The sequence below is a fragment of the Eretmochelys imbricata genome, chromosome 3 (assembly GCF_965152235.1).
Source record: "Eretmochelys imbricata isolate rEreImb1 chromosome 3, rEreImb1.hap1, whole genome shotgun sequence".
Lineage (NCBI taxonomy): Eukaryota > Metazoa > Chordata > Testudines > Cheloniidae > Eretmochelys > Eretmochelys imbricata.
This window is the reverse complement of record NC_135574.1, coordinates 151,967,829-151,992,613: the sequence shown is the minus strand read 5'-3', so window position 1 is coordinate 151,992,613 and position 24,785 is coordinate 151,967,829. Positions and strand designations below refer to the sequence as shown.

Below are 24,785 nucleotides of genomic sequence, written 5' to 3'. Positions count from 1 at the left end.
ACACTCCACTGCAAACACATTGCTTTCCCAGTGTCCACCCTACACTGCATGAGCAGCATGTGATGCATTGCCACAGCCTTTGCCTTACTAGCAGCTTTGAAGTGTAAAATGGTCAGGATCATGTGAAGGGTGATTACGACTCAATGGGCCTCCTTGTTGAAGTGGAAATTTCTGATTGCCTGGCTTATCCCCGGCTGGCTGCCCATTAACTCTGCATGTGTGCGTGCCTCAGGCTGAGCCTGCTGTGTGCTCCCGGGCTGTCACAATTCTTTACGATAGCTGTCGGCCTTACGAGAAACGACATGTTTATCTTATTTGAGATAGTGAATTACACATGCCCTAGCATGGGCATCCGAGACAGATCTGCTGCATTTCATGCCTCCTTGTGTCAACCCCAGTCCACATCTCACAGACACTCCGTGTTATTCTGGACTACAGGGGTCTCCCTCATATAGTCCCCTCTACAGTGGGCACAGAGACCCTGAAGATGGGTTTGCCATGAACCTCCTTCCCCCTCTGCTCATGGATAGGTAAACCATTCCCTGAGGTGCCATCAAGCCTTCATCATCTGGGCCCTGTTTGTCCACGTAATTGTGGGTTCCTGATAACCTGTGGGTTGCATAATGCTGCATCATCAATGGAGGGACACAAATAAATTGATTGAGCTTGTATCACTTCCTCTTATGATCTGGTCAATGCTTCTAGCATAAGTATCATCAGCCCTGCCCATTACTTGAATGAGAGCACTCTACTGAAAACACAGTATGCTGCAGTGATTCAGCAGGTGGTACTCTTCTCTCTGAATCGGTCTCTCCCTTCCATCCCCATGGCATAAGGTGGTGCTGTGCTGCATATGTGGGGTTAGAACTACATCCCAAGCCCCTATAAGCAGACATCATAACTGATCAGATTGCTGAACAGGCTGAACCCGCAAGAGCCAGAATGCTCCAGTAGACGGGCGTTCTGATTCCCCAGCCAGTGGCCGGAGTTCTATTTCTGACTCGGCCACTGATGTTTTTAGTGACCCTGGGCAAGTCCCTTAGGGTACATCTACACAGCAATTAAACACCCACCGCTGGCCCAGGTCAGCAGACTAGGGCTAAAGGGCTGTTTAGGGGTATAGAGGTTCGGGCTTAGGCTGGAGCTTAGGCTCTGGGACCTGTGAGTTCGAGTCAGCTAACCTGGGCCAGCCAGGCGTCTTATTCCATTGTAGACATACCCTGAGCCTTTGACTCTGCTTCCTTTTGTGACATGAAGACAATGGTACTTACAGTAGCCTCTTTTGTAAAGTGCTTTGAAATCCACATATGAAAATTAGGTAAGTACTAAGCACTGTATTTTGTGATGTTCTGTGATGTCAAGCACTGGAACATGGATAGAAACTTGCTTATTACTTAAGCCATTTGGGGGGAAGATACATGGGCAAAGCAAGATGGAAAATGTGGGGTTTTGGGTGGAGGGAAGATTATAACATGGGCTGGTATATATTTTTCATTAAAATAAATTCATTTCCACAACTTATCACTCCTCCATCTCATGATATAACAGGTCTGTATCTCATTGCCTGCCAAACTTTCCACTGAATTCCTCTTTTTGCCAAAGCAAATGGTTTAGACAGTTGTTTATTTTAAAAAGTTGTTTCAAGAAGGAGATGGAAAACGGGACGGCAGCACACAGTCGCAGCTGTGCCCGCCAATGAAACATCAAAGGGCTACAGAGACCCCACTGGAAGCGAGGGAAGAGGGGGCGAACCACAACATTGACAATTATCCTGGAGTCTCCAAGCATTATTGAGGGACTAGCAATGGGAAGAATGAATTGTACCACCTGCTCTGAGCAAAACTTAAAAGACTTCCCTAGTCAAGCAATACCAAAAAGTTGTTGCTATAAGACTCCAATTTTGCAGCAAGGCAGTTCTACTAAATGCTACTCTGCTCTTTATGGGCCTGTCAGTGGAAAGACTCCTCGATCTCCACAGAGGTTGGATGGGACCCTACATCGCCTTGAAACCTATTGATCATAAAGGATATTTGAGCTAGTTCCATGGTAGCCAATAGCAACCCTGCTCATGCAATATAGACACCATGAGCATTTTTGACACATTAGATAACTTGTCCTGGGCCATCTGCATTTCTAATTTAGTGTAGGTTGGGGAGGTGATTTATTTACCAAATGGCTCTGTTTGAGATGGCAAGCTTTGGTATCTGTCCATGCCTCTTGGAATGTGCCCCAGCTTGACTCCCCCAATAGTCCATTAGTCTCAGCAGCTGACAGAAGGAACCAGTTCCAAAAGACCGAGGGAGGCCAACTTTTGTGTTTGAAATGGACATTCTGTCTTTGCTGCTTGGACTGCAGTATCCCTGCGTGCCTTGTAGCTCTCTGCCATTAATGGCTATTATCTTAGCTGGATTTTCACTTTCCTCTGCTGCTCTTCAAAACAGTGCTACTATGTTTGTCAAATTTACTGGCATCCAGCGGCTGTGCAGATTTTGACCTCCCATCTCAATGATGCTCAATATTGGTCCCCTGCTTGCAGTATTGTTACATAGTCAAGTCGTAAAAAAAGATGAGAATGGACAGGCTCCCACCTCCCTTTCATCTTAACCTTGCCAAGGTTATTTCTTTGTCTTCATTATGCCCCTGTACTGGGCAACAGTGGGCAGGAGGATGCGTGGTGTTGATTTTATATCTATTCCAGCTTCTGCACTGTAGAGCCAGCTTGTGAATTCTAATCACTAGGATAATGATCATGTCTGAAATATACATAGCGTCTTTCTTCCAGAATGATCCAAAGTGTTTTACAAACAGATTATAAACTATACACACAGGGTGAAGTTCACCCATGTGCAGAGAACAGATACAATGCCTTTGCTTCACTTCAGTGGGACTTTAGTGGTACACAGGCCTTATGGGGTAAATGTCATCCCTAGCAAGTAGAAAAATAAAACGTACACCATGGGAAGAACTGGTGAAAAAAATAATTGATTTGGCTTCAGCGTTTGCACTGTTTTCCCACAAAACCAAGGAGGACAGTTTTCTCAGGTGACACACACACTCATCCTGTTTTCCCTCTGAAGAAAGCAATGTTTCACATGTGGATCAAACTTGTGAAAATTGGTGATAAATTTCAAGATGGAATTTCTCTCAATCCCTCCCCCGCCACACACACACGGGAAATGGCAGAAAATATAATTCCTTGATCAAAACTGAATTCTCCTAAAAAACCCCAATCCCTCACAGGTGTTACAGTGCATTGAAGGTGAAAAAGCCATCAGCAGACCAGTGCCCAGCACTCTGAGTGAACCTATTGAGAGTTCGAGCCAATTTTTCAGCCTGATTTTAACTGAGCATGCGTTTTGCGAATGCACAGATGATGGTGGTTACAGCATTTCACTTGCACAGATAGAGGCCAGCGTCTGAGAATCTGGCCCTTAAATTTAAAACAACATCACTTCTTCACTGGGCCAATTGGCATCAACTGGTCCAGTCGTCAGCGGTCTAAGCAAAGAAGCCAAAGACTGCATGGGCTGTGTGAGACTGAACTCCCCCCTCAACATTAGATGCGGTCTAAGGTAGGGTTGAGGTGCACTCGTGGGGCTGTGTGGAGGAAAGCTGCACTACCTGTGTTATACCTGCTCCATGGGTAAAGAGACTGCTCTGGTAGGGTATCTTCTATGTTATAGGTAAAGTTTAAGGTGTTAGTTTGGCCTAGGGTCTGAGAGACTGCCTCTCCCTCCATGTCATACTGGGTTCAGGGAAGGTATTGAGCTGCAGCCCCATTAGTCTAAGAGAGTGAAGGCTGCAGGAAGGCCTAAATGGCTTGAGTGTACTGCCCTCCAGGACAGGCTGTAAGGTCCTTTGTATCCCTTAGCAGCGAGGAAATGGGAAGACTTGAGCAGGAGCTTTTACTACCGGATCATTGTTGGTTGACACTGTGCTGATTAATAGCTGAAAAGAGACTACTGGAGTTGTCTCTCTTAGCAAGGAATACTGCAGGAGCAGAGAGGAGCAAAGGGTTGTAGCACTCCTTTGGAGTGGATTTCTTCTATAAATCTAAATAAATACAGAGCATATTTTGCCAGCACTAAAGACACCCAAAAATCACTTCTCAGGTTTGAAAAGATACTTGGTATTGTTTTAAATCCAAGCTCAGGAAAGATGGCTCTGCCTAACTCCTGGCAATCAATTAGCCAGTACTATATTTAGAACGCTATTCAATCCCAGCTGTTAAAACCAGGACTTCATTATTAAAATCAGTGAGCCAGACCATTTCTTCCAGGGCGCATTAGGATTTTTTTTTTTTTTTAAGTCCTTTCCCCCCACTCCCCATTTCATTTCTAGAAATCAAAAGGAACAGGATAGTGAGATCTCTGTGTATTGTGTCCTACTTTTGCTGGGCAGTTGTAGTAGCAGTTTCCATGGCAGGGACAGAGCTCACGATTCAGCAAACAGAGAGCCCATTGAGCATGGGAGCTGTTATGGGCTCTGGGAAGCACATCTGGTTTGTTGAGAATTTCCAGTTTTGAAAAAAGAGCAGGAGGAGAAGGGGGAAAAAAGAAGCGAACATGAGAAATAGCACAGTACTGGTAAGGACAGAGAGTTCTCTTTCAGGAGTCCAAGGCAGCTCAATGCCAGTGGGAGAACCAAAGCTCTAGATTCAGCAGAAGCTGGAAAGGCATATGTTCAAGAATAGTAGGGGTGTGTTAGGAGAAGGTAATAGGGAATGGGGGAAGAGGTTTCCTAAGTATGTTATAGTCATTAAAATAAGACTTCTCTTGTTAAATGCTTTATGTTGGCAAATGTCAAAAAACGTGTGCAACAAGTTCCAGACATATTGGTCTGGCTGTGGGGAGACGCTCCAATTATCCTTAAAGCAACAGGATCCCCTTTCTCCTGCCCTGGCCTGATCAAGGAAATGTTGTATCCATGCCTCGGAGTGAATGATTTTATGTGTTTAACCCACGCTTGACCCCAAAAGAAACCGCCTTGTGCCAGTCAGTGCATGTCAACAGAATGTACCTCTTCTGTGCTACATCAGGTATCAGAGGGGGAGGACAAAGGCCATTTGTATAATGATAGGTAAAATGGTTTGTATACTGTAGGAACCGACCCAAAACCTCACACTCAAAATTTATACTGAACCGGAGTCTTCTTGATGGTTGAAAGGTCTGCTTACCTCTTGCTCTCCCCCCAGCCACTCTTTTCTTCATTCTTTTGTGCCTCCGCAGTTTTTTGATCCCAGACAAGAATAAAAGCCAGAGGTCCAAAATACCCCCACAGACTGGGAGTTCTCTTCGGGAAGCCATACTACAACCAAAGTGGAGGGTCTGGAACATAAGCCACCCTTCCTTTGCTATCAGAGCCAAATGAGGACTTCTGTTCAATTTTTGCTGTACCAACCAACCAGCTCTTGTGATTTCAGTGGTGTATGCTGTGAGGCAAACGCTGCAACTTTGAAAAGCCAAGTCATCCCCATTGTGATGAAATGTTGTGTCAGAGTGATGGCACAGCATGGTGACAGGACACTGTATTGTCCTGATCCTCCTTCAGCATCAAGCTTGTCTTCTGAAAAACAGGAGGCCTGGCAACCCAATTACAGATATTTTATTCACAGTTCAGCTTGTCCCCTCACACCTCTCACTGCAAGCTACTGACACCAGCAATGGAAATGAACTGGTCCAAGGGAAATAATATGTTCGCTTTGGACAGCCAACTGCTTTTAACATACCAGCCAACCAGGACAACTTTGCCATTACATGCTGTTTATTTTAGGACTTGTTCTCTTTTAAAGATGTTCATATCCTTATGAGCTTTTCATACATACTCTTTCCCATTCAACCAAAAGACAGAGGGATTAATGCCAGCTTCTAGTCATCAGCAAAGAGCTGGCACCTCTTCAGAGGTCTACACTTCCCTTACTAGATTTTTTCAAAGCAAGTCTGAGCTGATGACAACAACTGAATATTGATACATTTATGGTACTTTTTAATGTGAAGGATCCCAATGTTTCTTGCAGATGTATATATCTCCCACCGTTACATCAGCAGAATTTAGCTAAGTTTTGCCAGGAGACCAAATCTAACCACCCTATTCTTGAAAAACATGCCGTGGGATCTTTAAGAACCAAGGAAGAGGGCGCTTCTGATCTCTCATCCAAAAGACAGAACTCCCAATAACACAGTATTTCCTAACACCATGTCACAAAACCCACCATTGCCATTCCTCCCCATACACACCACCCTCATCAATAAGCTCCAGAGAAGAAAGATTCAATGGGCAGAACCTAGGGATCTGGGTTGTATCCGTTCAGTGAATGGGACAGACAGACCAAAACCACCACCTTTAATCTGAAACTCTTTGAATATCAGGATGTTGCCTCCTGCCACACCTTGCCCTCATTAGTGTCCCAGCATCTTAAATCAGCTGCTTCCATTTTGGCTCCAGAGGCATGTTTCTGTTCTCCAGGAGATACTGACCAAAGATGGCCAAAATCTCTCAAGAGCTGCTTGCAAGGTTCAGACTCTGCCCCAGATTCATCCAGGAACCTGAGGACTAGCCTAGACTTAACCCATGCCTGAGTGCTACCATCATGGCCAGCCCATAGGGAGTAGAGGACTTCAGTCCCCAGGGCTGCCATTCTGGTACTTTTCACTGGGAAAAAAATACATGATATGGGGGAAGGAAAGTAGCCGCCGTGTCTGCTGGTTAGGGGTTTCCCTCCCTCCTCGTACACAGAGACATATGGGGTACACAGTTTTCCCCTTGCTCTCACTAAGCTCACTCATCAGGATCCTAAGGAAGCAGAAGAAATAAGCTTCCTAGCTGTCAGAGTCAGAATGATAGGTAAAATGGTTTGGATACTGTAGGAACTGACCCAAAACTGTAATGAGCCACAGAAGGTGTGTCTGAAAGCTGCAGGTTCCAGTCAAGCACTTTCAGGGATTTTCCTACCTTGTCCCTAGCCTCGTTCAGAAGGTCTTCTAGCTCCGAGAAGCTGAAACTGGCCACAGTGATGAAGTCACTCATGACAGGCACAAACCTGTCCCCTGCTTCCCGCATGCGTCTCTTCTGATAGTCCAGTTCCTGGAAGAGAAGAAGTCAGAAGCATTGATTGGCAGCCAGCAATGGCTCCTCAGTGAGAATAATGGGGCTGGGTAAGTCCAGTTGTTTCGGTTAACAGAGAGCATGGTCTCTCCCCCAATATACCCATCAGCAACTACAGTTCAGAACCACCCCCAGCCTCTGCTTTCACCTACTCAAAGGCAGAATCTCCATGAGATGGATGCAAATCTTACTTGTTGTCTCCTGGATCCTGCAATAGTAACAAAAGAGTTCCATACTATCCATCTAATTTCATAGAATCATAGAATATCAGGGTTGGAAGGGACCTCAGGAGGTCATCTAGTCAAACCCCCTGCTCAAAGCAGGACCAATCCCCAACTAAATCATCCCAGCCAGGGCTTTGTCAAGCCTGACCTTAAAAACCTTTAAGGAAGGAGATTCCACCACGTCCCTAGGTAACACATTCCAGTGCTTCACCACCCTCATAGTGAAAAAGTTTTTCCTAATATCCAACCTAAACCTCCCCCACTGCAACTTGAGACCATTACTCCTTCTTCTGTCATCTACTACCACTGAGAACAGCCTGGATCCATCCTCTTTGGAACCCCCTCTCAGGTAGTTGAAAGCAGCTATCAAATCCCCCCTCATTCTTCTCTTCCGCAGACTAAACCATCCCAGTTCCCTCAGCCTCTCCTCATAAGTCATGTGTTCCAGTCCCCTAATCATTTTTGTTGCCCTCCACTGGACTCTCTCCAATTTCTCCACATTCTTCTTGTAGTGTAGGGCCCAAAACTGGACACAGTACTCCAGATGAGGCCTCACCAATGTCGAATAGAGGGGAACGATCACGTCCCTCGATCTGCTGGCAATGTCCCTACATATACATCCCAAAATGCCATTGGCCTTCTTGGCAAGAAGGACACACTGTTGACTCATATCCAGCTTCTTGTCCACTGTAACCCCTAGGTCCTTTTCTGCAGAACTGCTGCCCAGCCATTCGGTCCCTAGACTGTAGCGGTGCATGGGATTCTTCCATCCTAAGTGCAGGACTCTGCACTTGTCCTTGTTGAACCTCATCAGATTTCTTTTGGCCCAATCCTCTAATTTGTCTAGGGCCCTCTGTATCCTATCCCTACCCTCCAGTGTTTCTACCTCTCCTCCCAGTTCAGCGTCATCTGCAAACTTGCTGAGGGTGCAATCCACACCATCTTCCAGATCATTTATGAAGATATTGAACAAAACCGGCCCCAGGACCGACCCTTGGGGCACTCCACTTGATACCGGCTGCCAACTAGACATGGAACCATTTATGACTACCTGTTGAGCCCGACAATCTAGCCAACTTTCTATCCACCTTATAGTCCATTCATCCAGCCCATACTTCTTTAACTTGCTGGCAAGAGTACTGTAGGAGACCATGTCAAAAGCTTTGCTAAAGTCAAGGAACAACACGTCCACCACTTTCCCTTCATCCACAGAGCCAGTTATCTTGTCATAGAAGGCAATTAGATTAGTCAGGCATGACTTGCCCTTGGTGAATCCATGCTGACTGTTCCTGATCACTTTCCTCTCCTCTAAGTGCTTCAGAATTGATTCCTTGAGGATCTGCTCCATGATTTCTCCCAGGGACTGAGGTGAGGCTGACTGGCCTGTACTTCCCAGGATCCTTTATTGTATTGCTAAGGAACCTTTAGTATCTAAGTGCCACATAGCTGAGACACTACGGTTTTCCTTATACTTAGAATGGGAAATAACTGGAACTCAGATAACACTGTGTGGTAACTACAAGTAAATGCTGATTTATTTAATAGTGCAGTGGTATTGTGGATCACAGGGAAAGCATTTCAGGAAGCTGTCCCCTGTTTTGGAGCTAGGCTGATGGCAGAAAGTATCTTTGAGAGAGCTGCTGAAGCACACTGGTTCTACAACAGCGATGAAGGGCTGCATTGCCTCTAGTTCACAGGGGTATTCTGAGGCTTGCCAGCATTTGTCCCTAATTAATATCTGCAAAGTGCTTTAAGATCTTTGTATTAAAGACGTTGTAGAAGAGCAAAGCCTGGTTAGTGTTCAGACATGGAGTTGTCTGGCCATGTGGTAGAGTAAATACAGTCTTGGGTATTTGCCTTGGTCTTATTTTTAGAAGTTTTGCAAAACACAACCAAGGTGCCAGGATTTGGGCTTTTACTCTGGGATACTGCAGTATTTCTATCAGAGGTGAAGGATTTTGTTTAAAAAAATCTGCTTAAAAGAATGATCATCAGGGCAATTTGCTGGCCCACCGGTTAGAGCACTAGCCTAGGGCTTGGCAAACCCTCATTTAAGTCGCTGCTCTGTCACAGACTTCCCATGTGACCTTGGGCAAGTCACTTAGCCTCTCCATGCCTTAGTTCCCCAGGTATAAAATGGGGATAATAGCACTTCCTTGCCTCCCAGGGGTGTTGAGAAGATAAATACATTAAAGATCATGAGCTGGTCAGACACTATAGTGATGGGGGCTATATATGTTTCAAGGATGGATAGATAAAGGATGTGATCAATCCAGCTATATCTTGTGTCACCAATAGCAAGGGAAGGGGAACTCAGCGGCAGAAGCAGGGAAACATTTCCCATATAGCTGGGGTTCTGGTTTCACCATCAGAAGGAAAACTTAATTATGGAGTATTTGATCAAAACGTACATGCTTAGACATGAAAGCTCTCCTTCCAATGGCTGAGCCACCACTTCAGCTGGATGGAACCAATCCCCAGGCTTCAGCACAAGAGTTTGCATATGCATACCACCTCCCTTAGGCACCTTTTCAGCACTATGGCTGCTTATCGATGGAGGCCCAGAAATGCCAATTGAAGTTTACAAATTTAATCTCCAGTGTATCCTGCACGATAAGCAGTGGCTGGATGCATCTTCAGATGTGTGATTTCCAAAAGCTCGACTGAGCAATAAAGGGCTGTGTCCCGTTTTTAAAATCACACTGCAAACCTGGGGAAGCAAAGGGTTACAAGTACCTTTAAGAGCAGCTGACAGAGACTATTTTTAGTCTTCTATTCTTATGGGGCCTTGAAGAATCTTCTCAACCAGTGGAGCCAGGATTGTGGTAAGAACCCTTCGGAAAGTGATCAAAAGTTGCACCTTCTCCCCCACACCTGACAATGATCTTCTATTGTTTTAGTGTTGCATTTTAAGTGCCAAAAAATGTGATAGGAGATAGACTGGAATGTGTGGGCAGCCCAGACGGAAAAGCATCATGCAAGGGGTGGGGGTGGGGGGAGGAATATTGACTGAATGGGAAGGGGATTTTGCCCCAGAAGTCCACATACGAGAAAGCAGAGAACTGGGTGGAAGGACAAGAGGGCAAACAACCCACAAATAGAAAACCAAACTAAGTAGGTGCCTGCATTGCAAGGAGGGAATTGACTGAATCAGCCATAAGTGGGGCTCCCTTCAAACCATGAATACCATGTCAGTGTTCTTTTTATGGGTGCTTCTGACCGCCAAACACCCACCCACATCAGCAGCCTCTGTTACCAGTGCTTCCTCCTGACCCAATAATCCACACTGGGTCTGGAGCTTTTCATCCAGGAGGAATTGATGACGACTCCCTGAAGTTAGTAGGATGGCTCTGGGGACCAGTAATAGGACACAGAGCCCTCCTCCTCCTCCCTGGTCACCAGTTCAAATCTCACCCAGGTGAAAACGAGGATAAAAGTCATTACCCTCTGCAGGCTGTTTGATGATGTATAAGAAATGAGAGGTGGGTCTCATTCAAGTTCTTAACAGAGGTGTCCGAATCACAGACATCACGCTTGCCACCAGTTGGCCCCTTGCTGCGTTGGCAATCTCAAGTCAGAGGCCAAAAAATGAATTGGCAATGGAGACTGAGCTCTGCTCTCATGACTAGAGAGGGAGGGTCTTGACAGGTTAGGGTGAAGGCACACTGGCAGAGTCGCATGGGGAAAGCTTGCACTCCTCTGGCTGGTTATTGCACCAGCTGAGTGGCTACATTAGGTCTCCAGGATGCCAGTTGGCACCTTCCATTCTCATTACATTGACATTTTAAAACAAAGCCAAGCACCCTATCCTAAAGATAACAGGGCACCAAAAGGGTGGGAAGTTAGTGCCAGCCAGCCTTACACTGATAACCAGGACTGAAAAGGTCACTGACAGCTAAACACAGCAAGGGTCTCATTGCGTTTCAAACATCTCAAATGCTGTCTTTTACCTCTATTTAATACTATGATTGCCCTCATGTCCCACAGTCAGCAGAGGACACAGTCAGTGTAGGATTCATGGCTTGCAAATCCAGGGAGAAGGAAGGGGGAATATGTAGCCATGCAGCTGTTAGATGAACTTAGGCAAGAGAGGAAATAATAACAGTAAGACTTGGCACTTACACAGGCCTTTACATTTTCAAAGCTCTATGCAAACATTAGCTAGCTAACCCTCCGAACACCCTGTGGTAGGTAAGAATTATAATCCTCATTTCACAGATGGGAGGTAGAGAGGTTAAGTGACTTGTTGAAGGCCACACAGAAAGTCAGTGGCAGAGCCAAGATTAAAAAAAACAGGCGTCCCTGGCTCCAAGCCCTAAACTCAGTCCAACAGACCACACCACCTCACACTACACCATGCTGCCTCAGGATGACAGTATGTTTACCCTGCAACAGGGAGGTGTGTTTGCAGACATACCAGAGCTAGCTTTGATGAAACAAACTGGGTTCTATAGAAACTATTCTACAAACCTACAGAAATGAATAGAGAATGGGATCCTTCACACAGGTTTTCTGAACCGTCCTACAGAATTCTACAAGTTGAAATGAAAGGGATAGCCTTTCTCTCAGGTTTCTCCGTAAGGAATTTGAAGATGCTCATGTTAAATCACATTGATTTCCTTGCAAAGTGACCCTTGTGGATGGAGAGTTATTTGCAACTATGTAATTTGGATTTACTGTTGAATTATTCCTTTATTTCTTTTTGCTGTATACTCTATCTGATCTTCAAATCCCAAGCTTCTTACCCTTCCCTCCCACTTCCTTAATAAATATGTCACCTCAATGGATACCACTCGTTATCTGCCTCCTGAATTCTGCTCATTCTGCATATGCCCTCATGATGAGTAGGTATTGTTTATTTTTCTGGAGATTTCTAGGTGGAGGAACCATGTGCTGACATAAAAAGCTGAACCCAGGGATCATTTACACCAATGCCTCCGCTTTAACCCCTATGATGTAATACCTTGGGTGGAAGGGTTGCTTCATTCAAATACAACACCTTGCATTAATCAGTTTTGTGAGAGTGCTCTGCAAAAGTTAACCAGCAGCTGAGGAAACAAAGGTAGCAGAAATCCAGCTTTGGGGACTTTCAGCAACAGTGGGAAGAAATGCCACTGCATGTTGTCTTACAGCTCCTTTGTGTAAGATTTCATCCTGGTCGTCTCTGTCTAGTCCATGCCTTTTTTCTAAACAGCCAGACAGCTGCTCGTGTTGCTGTCAGATGGGCCAGGTTATAATTGCCTAATGTCTAGTGTATTCCACACCTGTTTACTCCTGTCCCTGGGGGGGCATGCGGGACATCTGCTAAGCAACCAGTGATTCCTCCGCACAAAGCAGAGAGATGGTTATTTCATTTTTTGGTGTCTGTGCCATTTGTCAAACAGTCGGTCGCTCTGCGGACCAAGATCAAACAAGCCTTTTGTTAAGGCCAAAGTCTGCCAGGATCATCAGCTGGAGCTTTGCAGGACCAGCTTTTATTTATTTTCCCGGCGAACGCATTGTGCTTAATGAGAAAAGAAAAGCCCCCTTCTCTCATAGAAAATATAGTGCCCCACATCCCAAGTGGGACATTTTTAGTGTGGAGATTTGGAAATCTTGACATACTTACAACCTCAACGGCTTTCAATCCAGTCTTTATGTTGTTAACTTCCTTCTCCAGCTCCATCAGACTGCAAGGGAGACACAGACGCAGCAGTTAAAACAAAAAGGGCAGTGTTACACAGGAATACAGGAACTGCTGTAGCAGAACAGACCACTGGTCCATCAAGTCTGGGATCCTGCCTCCGGCACCAGCCACGCCAGATGCTGGGGACTGGGGGAAAGGGTCTGCGCTCCCTGTTGTATGTGATGTAAAACCCAGGGCCTAACTGCTTGTGGTCAGATTAAAGATCCCATGATACTTATGGAGAAGAGAGAAAAGTTTAAACTCAGAACATCTGTCATGGTGCAAGATACCGGGCCCATAAACTCAACCCACCTCTCTAGCATGGAGTGGTAGCCACAGGGCTGGTTTGTAATAATTGCCTGATTCACAGGCAGAGAACTCCGCTTCAGCACACACATCACAATGGTCTCAAATCAGTTTCACACACCATTTTCTCCCCCACTTAATTAAAGAATCCCATTAGGGACAAACTTATTACTAAACTACCCTTTTAAATCTATCTATCTATGTAGTATTTACACTATCGAAATACTGTTGATGACTTTTTCATCACATAGGAGCCCATATGAGCTAACATTGTAGGTTAGCACAATTTTACCCTAATGATCACTAATAGACAAACTCCTTCTAAACTGTAATGTAATGGATATCTCCTTAGCATACAAAAGTCAGTACTTTTCATTACCACTAGGAGATGACGTCTGTCACCTCTAGATCACTGGCTAGAAATAGGTTGCAGGTTACTAGTGAGTGAAAAATTGTTTCTCAAACTCTCAACCAATTCCTTAGTGAAGAAGTGTCCACATCTGAAAAAACAGTACTGGCACTAATTAACGTCTCTGTGAGAGCTTGGAGCACAGAACTGCTCTCTTTATAATCTGCATTCATTTTTCCCTTGCTTTTCACAGGCTGTAGAAGTACCAGACCAAGCCAGCGCTTCATACAAAAGAACAATGTCTGGGAAAATACTGTACACAGGTATTCCAGAACAGTGCTTTGGAAAAACTCCAAAAGAGTTTTGAAGGTAGTTGAAACCTTTTTATTCACTTTCCACAAATATCCACAGGGACTCTTATTTACAACAAAAACTTCAGTGAAAAGTGAAAGCATCCCAACCCCTTGTGCAAGTGTGCCTGTAAAAAGGTTTGCATGACCATCTTGAAAATGGCTTAAAAAGCCCGGGACTTATTTGCTGGGTTTTGTTTGTTTTTATGGTTTTTTAAACAACCTCCAACTATCCAGCATGGAGCAGAAACAATATTATATAAGGTAGGGTACCAATCACACAGCACAAGTACTGAATTACAAACAAATACTCTAGTTATGATGAATCATTCAGAAGTATCAAGCAGGACATGTTTGCATAAAACTCTCAATGATTTCACAAATGACTGAGAGGCAGATCCTCAACTGGTGTAAGTCAGCATAGCTCCATGGCTGTGAATGGAACCAAGGCAACTAACACCAGCTGAGGAGCTAGTCCTTACTTGGGAACACAGCAGGAGAGCAAATCTATAAGCAACTAAATGCCTGATTGAAAGCCCACTGAAGTCAATGGAAATTTTCCTTTGACTTCAACGGACTTTGAATCAAGACCCAAGACTGACAGTAGCATTGGACTTACTTGACTTTTGCTGCTTCCGGAAGATGCTGCAGCTCAGACTGCATGTCTAGGATATCTGTGTACTTCTTCTCAAAGATCATAATTAAGTAGTGCAACAGTGTAATATTCCTAAAATAAAAAGGACACAGATGAGAAAGGAAAGATGGTGGGGGGAATGCCAGCCATTGCAAAGGGTTTGGTGATGGAATCTGGTATGTCAAATGAAGCGAACTTCATATAACCAATCAGCAACTCTGTTAATGAAATGAAAATATCACCGATTAAAAGAGACTATTCTCCCAAGAATCATTCTTTCCAAGAACCAAAGGGAGCTGGGACTTAGGGATGCCATAGGATCTGCAGAGGACATTCCAGATATGGAAACTCAGACTCATCCAGGCCAAAGGAAAAAATTATCTAGGCAGTAGCTACATAGGGGATGAGTAACCTCAGAATGTGTATACAGGAAGCACATAGCAGTAGTTAAAACAAAGTTCAGGTTTATTGGTTTAATGTCTTTAAGATAGGGATTAATTCCATGTGACTTCTTACTGCAGTTACTCATTCTATGACAGCCTGAAACCATTCCCTCTTAAACTGTTGTCTCATCAGATCCCAGCAAAGGGCGGTGAGGGGTACAGCCTAATAAGTACCTGCAAGGGAGATAGCAAAGGAGAACCTAAAGTGCTGCAGGGTGTTATTGATTCAGTAGGTGGCACTCTTTCCTCTGAGTCAATACAGAACCTACGCCCCAGAATGGGGACAGGGAAAGTGCTGTACTGTCGGCGGGACTGCGTTTTGGATGAGATGTAAAATTGTGGCCCTGGCTTCTTGTGGCTGCTAAAGATTCCATGTCTCTTTTTGCAAAAGAGAGGATATTAAGCAGTTTCAATTAGCTGTGGAACATTAAATACAGGTAGCGTTGCTGTATGCAGTTAAACAGTTGATGGGTTCCACCCAAGATGTGACTGAATTGCAGTGCTGTATTAATAGCTTCTGAAGTACTTCAGGTTCCTGCAGAGTGAAAGCACCATTGAAATGTAAAGGTAAGACATCATTTGAAATTCTCTACAGTATGTCACCAGAGGAAGCAAGATACAGCATGGGAGCTTTCATTTCCTTGGGGACTTTACAGCCTACCTGTCTATGCTGGATTTGGTGTCTGCAATTTTGTTCAGGCTGGAGACTTTGAAGCCATACGCATTTCCCCTTTGGCCCTTGTTCATGTAATTGCCAAAGGCCAGGACAACCTCCAAGAGCTGCTTCAAGCGCTTGCTGCGGGTGAGCTCTTTGGAGGCCAGAAGAATGGCTTGAAAAGAAGTAAAAGATGACCCAAGGTTACGTCACAGCAGCCTTTCTGGAGGCATTTATCCCCCGATTCTAAGCATTCCAAAGCACAGCCCCAGAGATCCCCAGTCTCAAAGCATCCAATCCTGGGCTGGTCATGGCCTCAACCGGGGCAATGTCATTTGAAAATGCTGACTGGAACATGCTCATGTGCTCACTGTAATATCCAAGGAGGAGGGCTACAAACAGTTTAAACACCTGAATGAATCCTATCTTCCCCTCCTCAGAAAGAATACATTTACAGAAAAGCACCAGGGACTGTGTGTATCTGCTGTTACAGCCACACCTGACAGGGAATTACAGGGGTTGGGGCTGTGAAGGAAGTCTGCCTTTAGAAAAATGGCACACAGCATTGGTGGCTCTGTGGCACGGGATAACTTACAGGGCATCAGTTAGGACACATTCTGCAGTAGCAACTTTATTGAACCTTCGCATGTAATGACAACGTTAGCTGGTGGTCTTGCCTTGTACTGACTGACTCTCTACAACACAGCATGTGGGTAAATCTCTCAGACGTTCCCTGCCCCTCACCAACTCCCTGCAGAGGCCTTTGCCGTACCTTCCACTTTAGGCTTGCATTCTGCCAGCCTCTCTGGGAACTTCTTCTTAAAGAATAATGCCTGCAGCCGCTGCTGGTAGTGATCGATCCTACATGAGGGGAAGCAGAGGGACACCATGAAGCTTGGGCTACCTATGAAGGAAGCGTTCAGCAACACAGATTCAGCACAGGCACAATTCATTTTATACACAAAACTGATCCAGAGGTGGGATTACTGAAGCAGCCGACAGCATATAAAGGCCTATTGCTCCCAATGCCTGTCAGTCAGTGTCAGGTGCGATTACTCAGACCAAGGAGTGTAGCATAAGGACACAGGCTTTGTACTTTAACCATATCTCATGGGCAACTGGTAGGTTTCCAGTCTCTTTCAGAAAGATGCATTTTTATAGTGGACTCCAAATGGGATAAATGGAAAAAGGGTCCCACCCAGGAGAGGTGTCAGGTTGGGATAGGAAAAGGGACAGATCCCAATGTGGGGGGAGTGGGAAATGTGACAGACCTATGGAAAAATAATGTGTGATGAGTCCCAACCAGGAGATCCAGCTGTTGAAAGGCAGATATTAACATCTGTGTACGTGAACAGTGTTGGATGTTCTGGTCAACTCAGAGATTCCCCCTAAATGTTGCCCAGGGAGAGTTCTTACCACTGAGAAATGCTATATAATGACTTGAAATGTCTTCATGTTGTGGATGTCTGGGAGCCCCAGGGTGTAATTCAGTGCAGAATCTGGCCCACAATATCTTGATTAGTGGCAAAGAGTCCTGTGGCACCTTATAGACTAACAGACGTATTGGAGCATAAGCTTTCATGTTGCATCTGACGAAGTGGGTATTCACCCACGAAAGCTTATGCTCCAATACGTCTGTTAGTTTATAAGGTGCCACAGGACTCTGCCGCTTTTACAGATCCAGACTAACACGGCTACCCCTCTGATAAATATCTTGACTGTTTTCCATTCAATGCCACATTATCCATTTTCTATCACAATTACAGCAGCTCCCAAGAAGCCCCTAGGGCATTTTCTCAGCATATGTCCCACAGACCTGCTCATTTCATAAAGGAATCGATCAGCCCGGGCCATGCGGTCAATTTCGTGTTTATGTTCCTCCAGCAGGTCGATATCACTCTTCTCAGGAACAAACTTCAACAGCTAGAACCACAGAGACAAATCAAAAACAAGCATGAGGGATCCAGTGAGAGAGAGAGAGAGAGGGAGAGACACACCCACGGAGATGGAGCGCGAGACTGCGTGCAAGAGAGTGAGTGAATTGTTGTGCTACTGTGAGAAAGAGCAGCTCTGATTCCCCCAAGTGACTGTAATGTCAGAGCAATGCAGCTGTGGCTACAAGAGTGAGCATGTTAAAACATCTGCTTGCTGTTCTGCCTTTATTCTCCCTCACTGACCTCATTAGATACTTTTTAGTTCCAGTGAGTCTTTCCCATTTGTAACTACTAAGCACCGAATTCTTTCTAGATTTACACTGGTGTAACTGACAGCAGAACTCCTTGCATTCCCACAGCAGATTTACATTGATGTAAATGAGAGTAGAATCTGCCCCTCAAGTGTAGATTATCTATCCCACTCACCCTACAGTACCACACAAAGCCCCAACTATCTCTCTCCTCTCCTGCCCTGCTCTGCAGAAACAATAAACAATATCGAAGCCACTGTATGTATGCCCGACACAGGCTGCTATTCATGTGCTGACCTTAAAAGCTCATACTTTGACAGATTTTTGACATATCTGGTGGGAGTCGTGCTTCAATCTGGTTATAAATATTGTCATGCTTACACCCCGGCCCACGTTCACGGGGAGCAAATTGCCTGCAAGAAACACCAAGCAGTGGATCTGCTTTTCATCATTGCTCTAATATTTTATCTAAAGAAACCAACAATCTGATATTGAGACGCAAAGCAGCTGAATCTATCTGACATCAGGGGAGCCAGGCACAGGCTTGTAAAATGGTCCATCTATTATGGAGGGGTCAGAATAATAATAATACATACTTTGCACTTTTTAATGCAAGGATCTCTAAGCACTGTCCAAATACGTGTAAGCATCATTACCCCCCATTTCACAGACGGGAACACTCCGGCAAAGAGTGAACCAACTGCAGAACTGGTAATAGAACCAAGGTCTCCAGAGTCCCAGTTTGCTGCTCTAATCACTAAACCAGAAATGAAGGAAAGGAGAATAGTCAGCGGGGGGGAGGAGAAGAGGGGTGAACAGGAGAGAGGAAGTAGAAATTAAGAGAAAGAAAAACTACTAATAAAAAAAATCAACCACAGTCTCTAGATCAGGAAATTATAACGTAATCGAAAAAACTTACTAAACCAAACTCTTCAAGGTGTGACTCCATCAAAATCAGTGGAGTTACACTACGGAGGCATTTGGCACATTGGGCAAAATTCTCCTCTTTTACACAAGCACAGTTATGTCTCAGGGCCAAATTCAGATCTACTATAAGCGGAGGCATTCCCAGTGAAGTTGACTGAGCTGCATCCACTTATCCTAGGTCTTAAATGGGCCCAATGAGCTGCTCCAAGAGGAGGAAACTGGCCCATTATCCTTAGACCAACCATTGTACGAAGTAATTGTGATTCTTCTCACCTGCTCCAGCATATCTTTGGCCAGGTCTTCTTGTTCATCCATCTTCAAGATCGCCCGTTTGATTTCATCATTGGACAGCTTCAACCTGTCAATAGTGTTAATACTGCCCCATTAGTAATTTGAGGAATATAAAAAGCCCCCCAAGAAAGCACAAGGCATAAAATGCCACACTGACAGCTTCCAACACAGGGCCTCCTATGAGACTCTCCCCCATCCTCGGCTTTGCTAGTCTAAAGAAGTCAGTCGCCTTCTTTAAGATGATCTAACCAATTCTGGTGTACAAAGACTTTCCAGATCATACTTTTTTCTCCTCTTCAGCTAATCGAAGCCACATCAAAAGCAGGAGGAGAACAACAATCAACTCCTCATAGATCAGAATTCCTTTTATCTTCCCTCATCACAGACACCTTCCTTTTCAAATACTTTTACTGTTCACACCCTGAATCTACATACTATTGAATCCAACTATGAACTTAAACTTCACCTCTGGGAATATTAAAGCATCTCCAAGGCCATTGAGTAATGGTTCTGAATGGATCAGGGAATAGGTTTCCCTTCTTGATCAGGGAATAGGTTTGTTTTGGACAAGAGTATCGGTTTTGCTTGAGAAATTCACCTTGCCAGCATTCACAGCTGAGAAGGGTATTGATAGCATGAATTTAGGCACCCCTCAGCAGTGCTAGCCACTTCAAGATAGGAGCTCCTGTGCTAGATGGACAAGGTGGTAAAATTATCCTCCTCCTCCTCTCTCCAGCCTCTGCCCTCTTCTTTAGAGGTCTGCAGTTAATTAGGCAATCAGTTATAGCAAAACAAGCAGGGCTCAGTGAATTGATCAAAGAGTCTTTTCACCTCTAGGTCACCAGTTCAAATCCAATGCAGACTAGCAGCCATCAAAACTTGTTATCATCTAATGGCTCCCAGAGGCTTGTCTGAAATGGGTTTGGTGGTCCACAATCCAGTGGACCAATGACATCCTCATTGGTTGTTCCAAGATGGAACGGACCACAAAGGGAACTGCCATCTTACTCCCGAAGAAAATCTCTACATCAGGGATGAAGCCTACAGGCAAGGCAAGGAGGAGGGGTGCGAGGGGAAAAGGAGAAGCTTTTGTGCAGAAAGGACTTCAGTCTCCATGGACTTTCCCCAATCAATGCATTACTTAACATTTAGCAGGGGGAAAGAAAAGCAAAAATAAATGAGTCATGGGGTTGATGAATGCAGCAGAATATTTTTGTCTTCTGTGCTGAGAAACATCACGGTAACATTTCATGCTGCTATTGCCATTTGGATGGGATCACATTTTTGGAACTATGCAAAAGCAAATGTAAATGTTTTATTTTTACAGACAGGAAATATTACTAAATCTGAGAAATTTAAATCATTTTAATGTTGCCGAATATAACAAACAGCTGGGAACTAAAATATGAATCAGCAGACATTCAAAAGCTTTTCAAAAATTATGCCTCCTAACTAGCTTCAGCTATGCTGTTCCCAACTATTCTTCCAGTTGGTTTTAGAAATGAAGCTATAGTAGAAATGATGCACAGGGCCAACTGCCAGCACAAAAGGTAAGGAAACTAGATTTCCATACAAGGCATACAGTTGAGCCACAGTTGGAAGAGATGGGAGGATTAACAGGCTTGGAAATGAAAGGTTGGAAAAAACATTTTACTTCTAAGTTACCAGGTTGATTCAAGCTCAACTCAACACAGAGGGAACTGGGTGAAATTCTATGGCCTGCATTAAACTAGAGCTCAGACTAGACGATCTAATGGTCTGACCCCTTCTTCTCTCAAAATCGGTCTTAAAATCTGTGAGTTTATGAACTTGCTAGTGATCAAAAACCCGTTAATCTGATGGCTGAAGAGCCGAATGTGAAATGATTTGGTGGGTCTCTGCCTACTTCCTAGCAGATTGTGACTATATAAATGTTATGGTTGTGTTTTTCTTGGGACTGCACCTTTATATTTCTAGGAGACTGCTCTCTGCAGGAGGTATGTGCCATATTGAGAGGCAGAGATCCTGCAGACTGTTGCAGAGGAGACCCGCACACCATGCTCTCACATGGAAACCTAACTTTGTCTTTACTCTGATTTTCACCTTGACCTAGAATAGAAAATTCAGGCCGAGAGGATATGGAAAAACATAGCATTCATTACCTAGACAATCCTGTCCAACTGGCATCAGTTTAAACAAGGGGCCAGAAACTGAACAGACAGGTTTGAGGTACATTGGCAAAGCTCATGTTGCTGCTGGTCACTCTAATCTATTCTGTGACCTAACTGAAGACTTCAGTTTCCAACTCCATTGACCTAGCACCTTTCATCAGCACCAAAATCATTTCATGCATCTTTTGTTCAAAAATATTTGAATGCCCCAAAACGACAGATAGCTACACAAACACTGATTTTTTGGATGTAGCTGGGCCCAACTACGAGCAGGAAAATATCTGGCTTGGTTGACCCAGTCCACATTAGAGAGTGCCATAAAGCTTGCCCAATCATCTGCAGGGAGGCAGTTGAGCTTGGTCACTTGCAAGCCTGTAATGGGGTCATGAAGACTGCAAGTAGGCATCCCAGACTATTACAGATGCTATTAAATCTGATAGAAGGGTCTCATCAAAATGGGGTTTATTTTTCTGTTAGGGCAGTAACTGCTTGTAATTCTTGAAATGTCAGCAGCACAAACATGGATTCCCACAGTTAGAAGCCAGCTGAACAACTGGCCCAAAGGGTTGTTAATCAAATGATCCTCGTTATATTTTCAAAACTCCTCATCAGCCCTGCAGTAGATCTGAAAATCTCCAACAGTAACGTGAAACAGATGTGTTGCATTTAAACAGAAACAGGTGAACTGATTAAACAGGAACCTAAAGCAGATGCATAAAATCTTTCCATTCAAGACTGAATAGAGGTTTCCCTGGCATGTGGTAGAGACACCAAATTGAAGTGTAATTATGGCCCAAAAAGTGACACTGAAGAAATTACAGCTCAGCATTGGAGAGCTATTCTCCAACATCAGTGACTTTCTTACCAACTCTCAAGAGCCAAATATTATTTATCCAACTGCCACAGTCCTCCAGACTCCAAATGGCATGTGTAATTCCAGCCACGTCCTCTCTGCTTCATATATCTTCACTGACAACAGAGATCTTGGCCTCAAACCCAGCTGGTGACATGTGACTTAAAAGGGAATGCAGCACCCTCTTCTTCAGCTAGAATAGGCTTTGTCTGTAGTGAGGACAGTGCCTAAACCTGCATTCAATCCTGCCCCAACCTTGGTCAGATGGAAAAGGACCTAAAGAGCACTGGAGGGAATCCCACCCTCTTCTCTCCACACCCCTGCCCCCACCGCACGGTGGTGGAGCAAGGAGACCCAACTGCTTGTGGCTTCTTCTCGTGGCATTAAAGCTGAACAATTACCAAATAGCTTCCCTCCCTCCATCCCCTCTGGACAGATAAATAATCCCTATTGACTCGGCAGAGTAATTCATCACTAATCTCCCCAGGACACCTCGGCTGATTTAACGCCAGCTTCACTTGCAGACTTCAAGTGGCTTATTGTTTGGTCCTCTCAGAGAAAGATGTCTGCCTGACTCAGAACATGCCCGGGAGACATGCCATCGTTTTGCATCAATCTCCCTTACAGACATCCAGCACTTTCTCATTTTTCTTCCTTAAAGATATCCATTGATTCAAGCTGGTGTCACCCCTTCCCCCTCCGCTGCAAGACCAACACAGTATACCCGTCATTCATCAGCCAACTCGCTCCAGAAAGGAAAGAGCAACTCAGTTTACTGCTCCACTCCTGGGCAAGTACTGTTAGGTCTTGCTCATCTTTCACAGAAGTGCAGTCACCTCCTGCCAAGGTACCATGAAGTTATTCAAAGTACGTTAACTTTTCCTACCAAGAGGATGTCATTCCCACTCTTCCTCTCTCCCTGGGAAAAGAAATCTCTCATCTTTGACCAAGATAGTTTACCTTTTCAGAAAGGATTCTTGTGGTTCTTGTGACAGGAACTGGGATTGGCAGCCCTGGAGACTGACAAGCTTTTTTCACTCACAGGAAAGGTATAGCAGCACTGAACTCCGCCTCCACACACACATTCTCACATGCCCCATTGAATCCTGACCTAGAGAGATGGCTGTAGGGTAAGAAGGAAGCTCATGCTCGATGGCCTATCTGATCCTGGCCTTTACTGAAACTACCAGCCAAGGCTGGCACATGGTATGTTTTTGGGATGCGGCTATTTGTCTTAAAGAAAATGGAATGACTCCCCCTCCCTCACAACAGCCATTCGATAATAGTGCCTGCTATTCACTGCCGAACCAGGCTGGATTGAACTGATGGCCACATCCCATGACTGATCCCCTGAGCTATCCCTGTAATACACAGGAGTAAGCTAAATTGATGCACTGGCATAAGCCTGCGTATGAGTGTCCACACACATACAGCTGCACCGGTTTATCGTCATATCTTTTGTTAGGCCAGTTAGGCCAACTTCTGGGTGCAGACTAATCTTCCCAGTTACATGGAGAGAAATTCCTAAATGCCTTCACTGTACTTTGCTTACAGAGAAGTGTCACTCCTCTATAACTGGGCTCCAATGAGCTATTACTTCCTTCCAGGAAGATGGTCACCCCACTGGTTCCCTACTCAAGAAGAGACATGCTCACTACCCTGTGATAGGAGGGACAAGGAGAAAACTTTTGGCTCCCTTTCACACTCAGGCCGATCTCAAGTGGAGCATGCAGAGGGGCTGAGCTAGTCTTGCTACTCCTTCTCCCAGCAGGGAGTGACAACACAACCTTCAAGAGCCACCTTCTCTCCCAGCTGCCAGCACAGCCTGCCGGAGGTGACGAGAGATGATACTATCACTGCTGGGTGATGCAGTTGCCATGGCAGAGGGGAGGGGCTAGGAGTGCTCTGGGGGCAGCGGTTCCATACCCAGTCCTCTCAATGTCTGGACTGAAGGGGTTGGAAGTGCTGAGAAGGCAGTACCATGTGGCAGGCGGATGTGATACCCAACCCGAGAGTATGTCTACACTGCAATAGAAGATGCGCTGCATGGCCATAGGTGGGCTGGAACTGCTGACTTGGGCTTGCAGGGCACAGGCTGTGGCACTAAAATTTGCAGGGTAGATGTTTGGGTTGGGCTGGAACTCGGGCTCAGAGACCCACCTCCCCTCACAGGGTTTTTAGAGCCTGGCCTCCAGCCCGAGTCCAAACATCTGCAGTTCACCTCAGTTACACCTGGGTGTGTCTTTATCTATGGCACTTCTGTCACACTCATCATTGTTCCTGTTCTCTGGGGATGGGCACTGCTGACCAATTCCTGCGCAGGAGCAACAGGCATGAATGGCCCATTTGCATGCAATAGTCCCTATGGAAGTGTCTTTGCCAAGGCCTGAGCTAGGGCAGCTGATGAGTGGCACACAAGTACATGCTTTCAGTACAACGCTCCCTTATTGCAAATAACGTTTTTCATACTAACTGCCCATGTCCATACTGAGTCACAGAGATAAATAATATAAGACGCCTGCCTACACAGGACAAACACTGCACGGACTTGTGCAAGGACACCATATTAAAAGCAGGGAATCTGACGCTAGGAACAGACAGAGAGAAAAGGTATAGGCAAAAAAAGAGCCGAGAAATTTCCAGCTGAGA

At 45.0% G+C, this 24,785-nt stretch overlaps 1 protein-coding gene across 3 annotated transcripts in view; it reads right to left on the bottom strand.

The window, feature by feature from the left end:
- DAAM2 (dishevelled associated activator of morphogenesis 2) overlaps nucleotides 1–24,785 on the bottom strand; it is a 150,071-nt gene that overhangs the window by 7,124 nt on the left and 118,162 nt on the right. For 2 of the 3 annotated variants that reach the window (XM_077811912.1, XM_077811910.1), the window contains 7 exons: nucleotides 19,116–19,200; nucleotides 17,547–17,653; nucleotides 16,503–16,591; nucleotides 15,737–15,905; nucleotides 14,618–14,725; nucleotides 12,937–12,997; nucleotides 6,952–7,083 (listed from right to left, as the gene is read on the bottom strand). In XM_077811912.1, the coding sequence (XP_077668038.1) occupies nucleotides 6,952–7,083; nucleotides 12,937–12,997; nucleotides 14,618–14,725; nucleotides 15,737–15,905; nucleotides 16,503–16,591; nucleotides 17,547–17,653; nucleotides 19,116–19,200 (751 nt within the window). The remainder of the gene's footprint in view (nucleotides 1–6,951; nucleotides 7,084–12,936; nucleotides 12,998–14,617; nucleotides 14,726–15,736; nucleotides 15,906–16,502; nucleotides 16,592–17,546; nucleotides 17,654–19,115; nucleotides 19,201–24,785) is intronic. The other variant, XM_077811911.1, reaches the window with a different exon arrangement.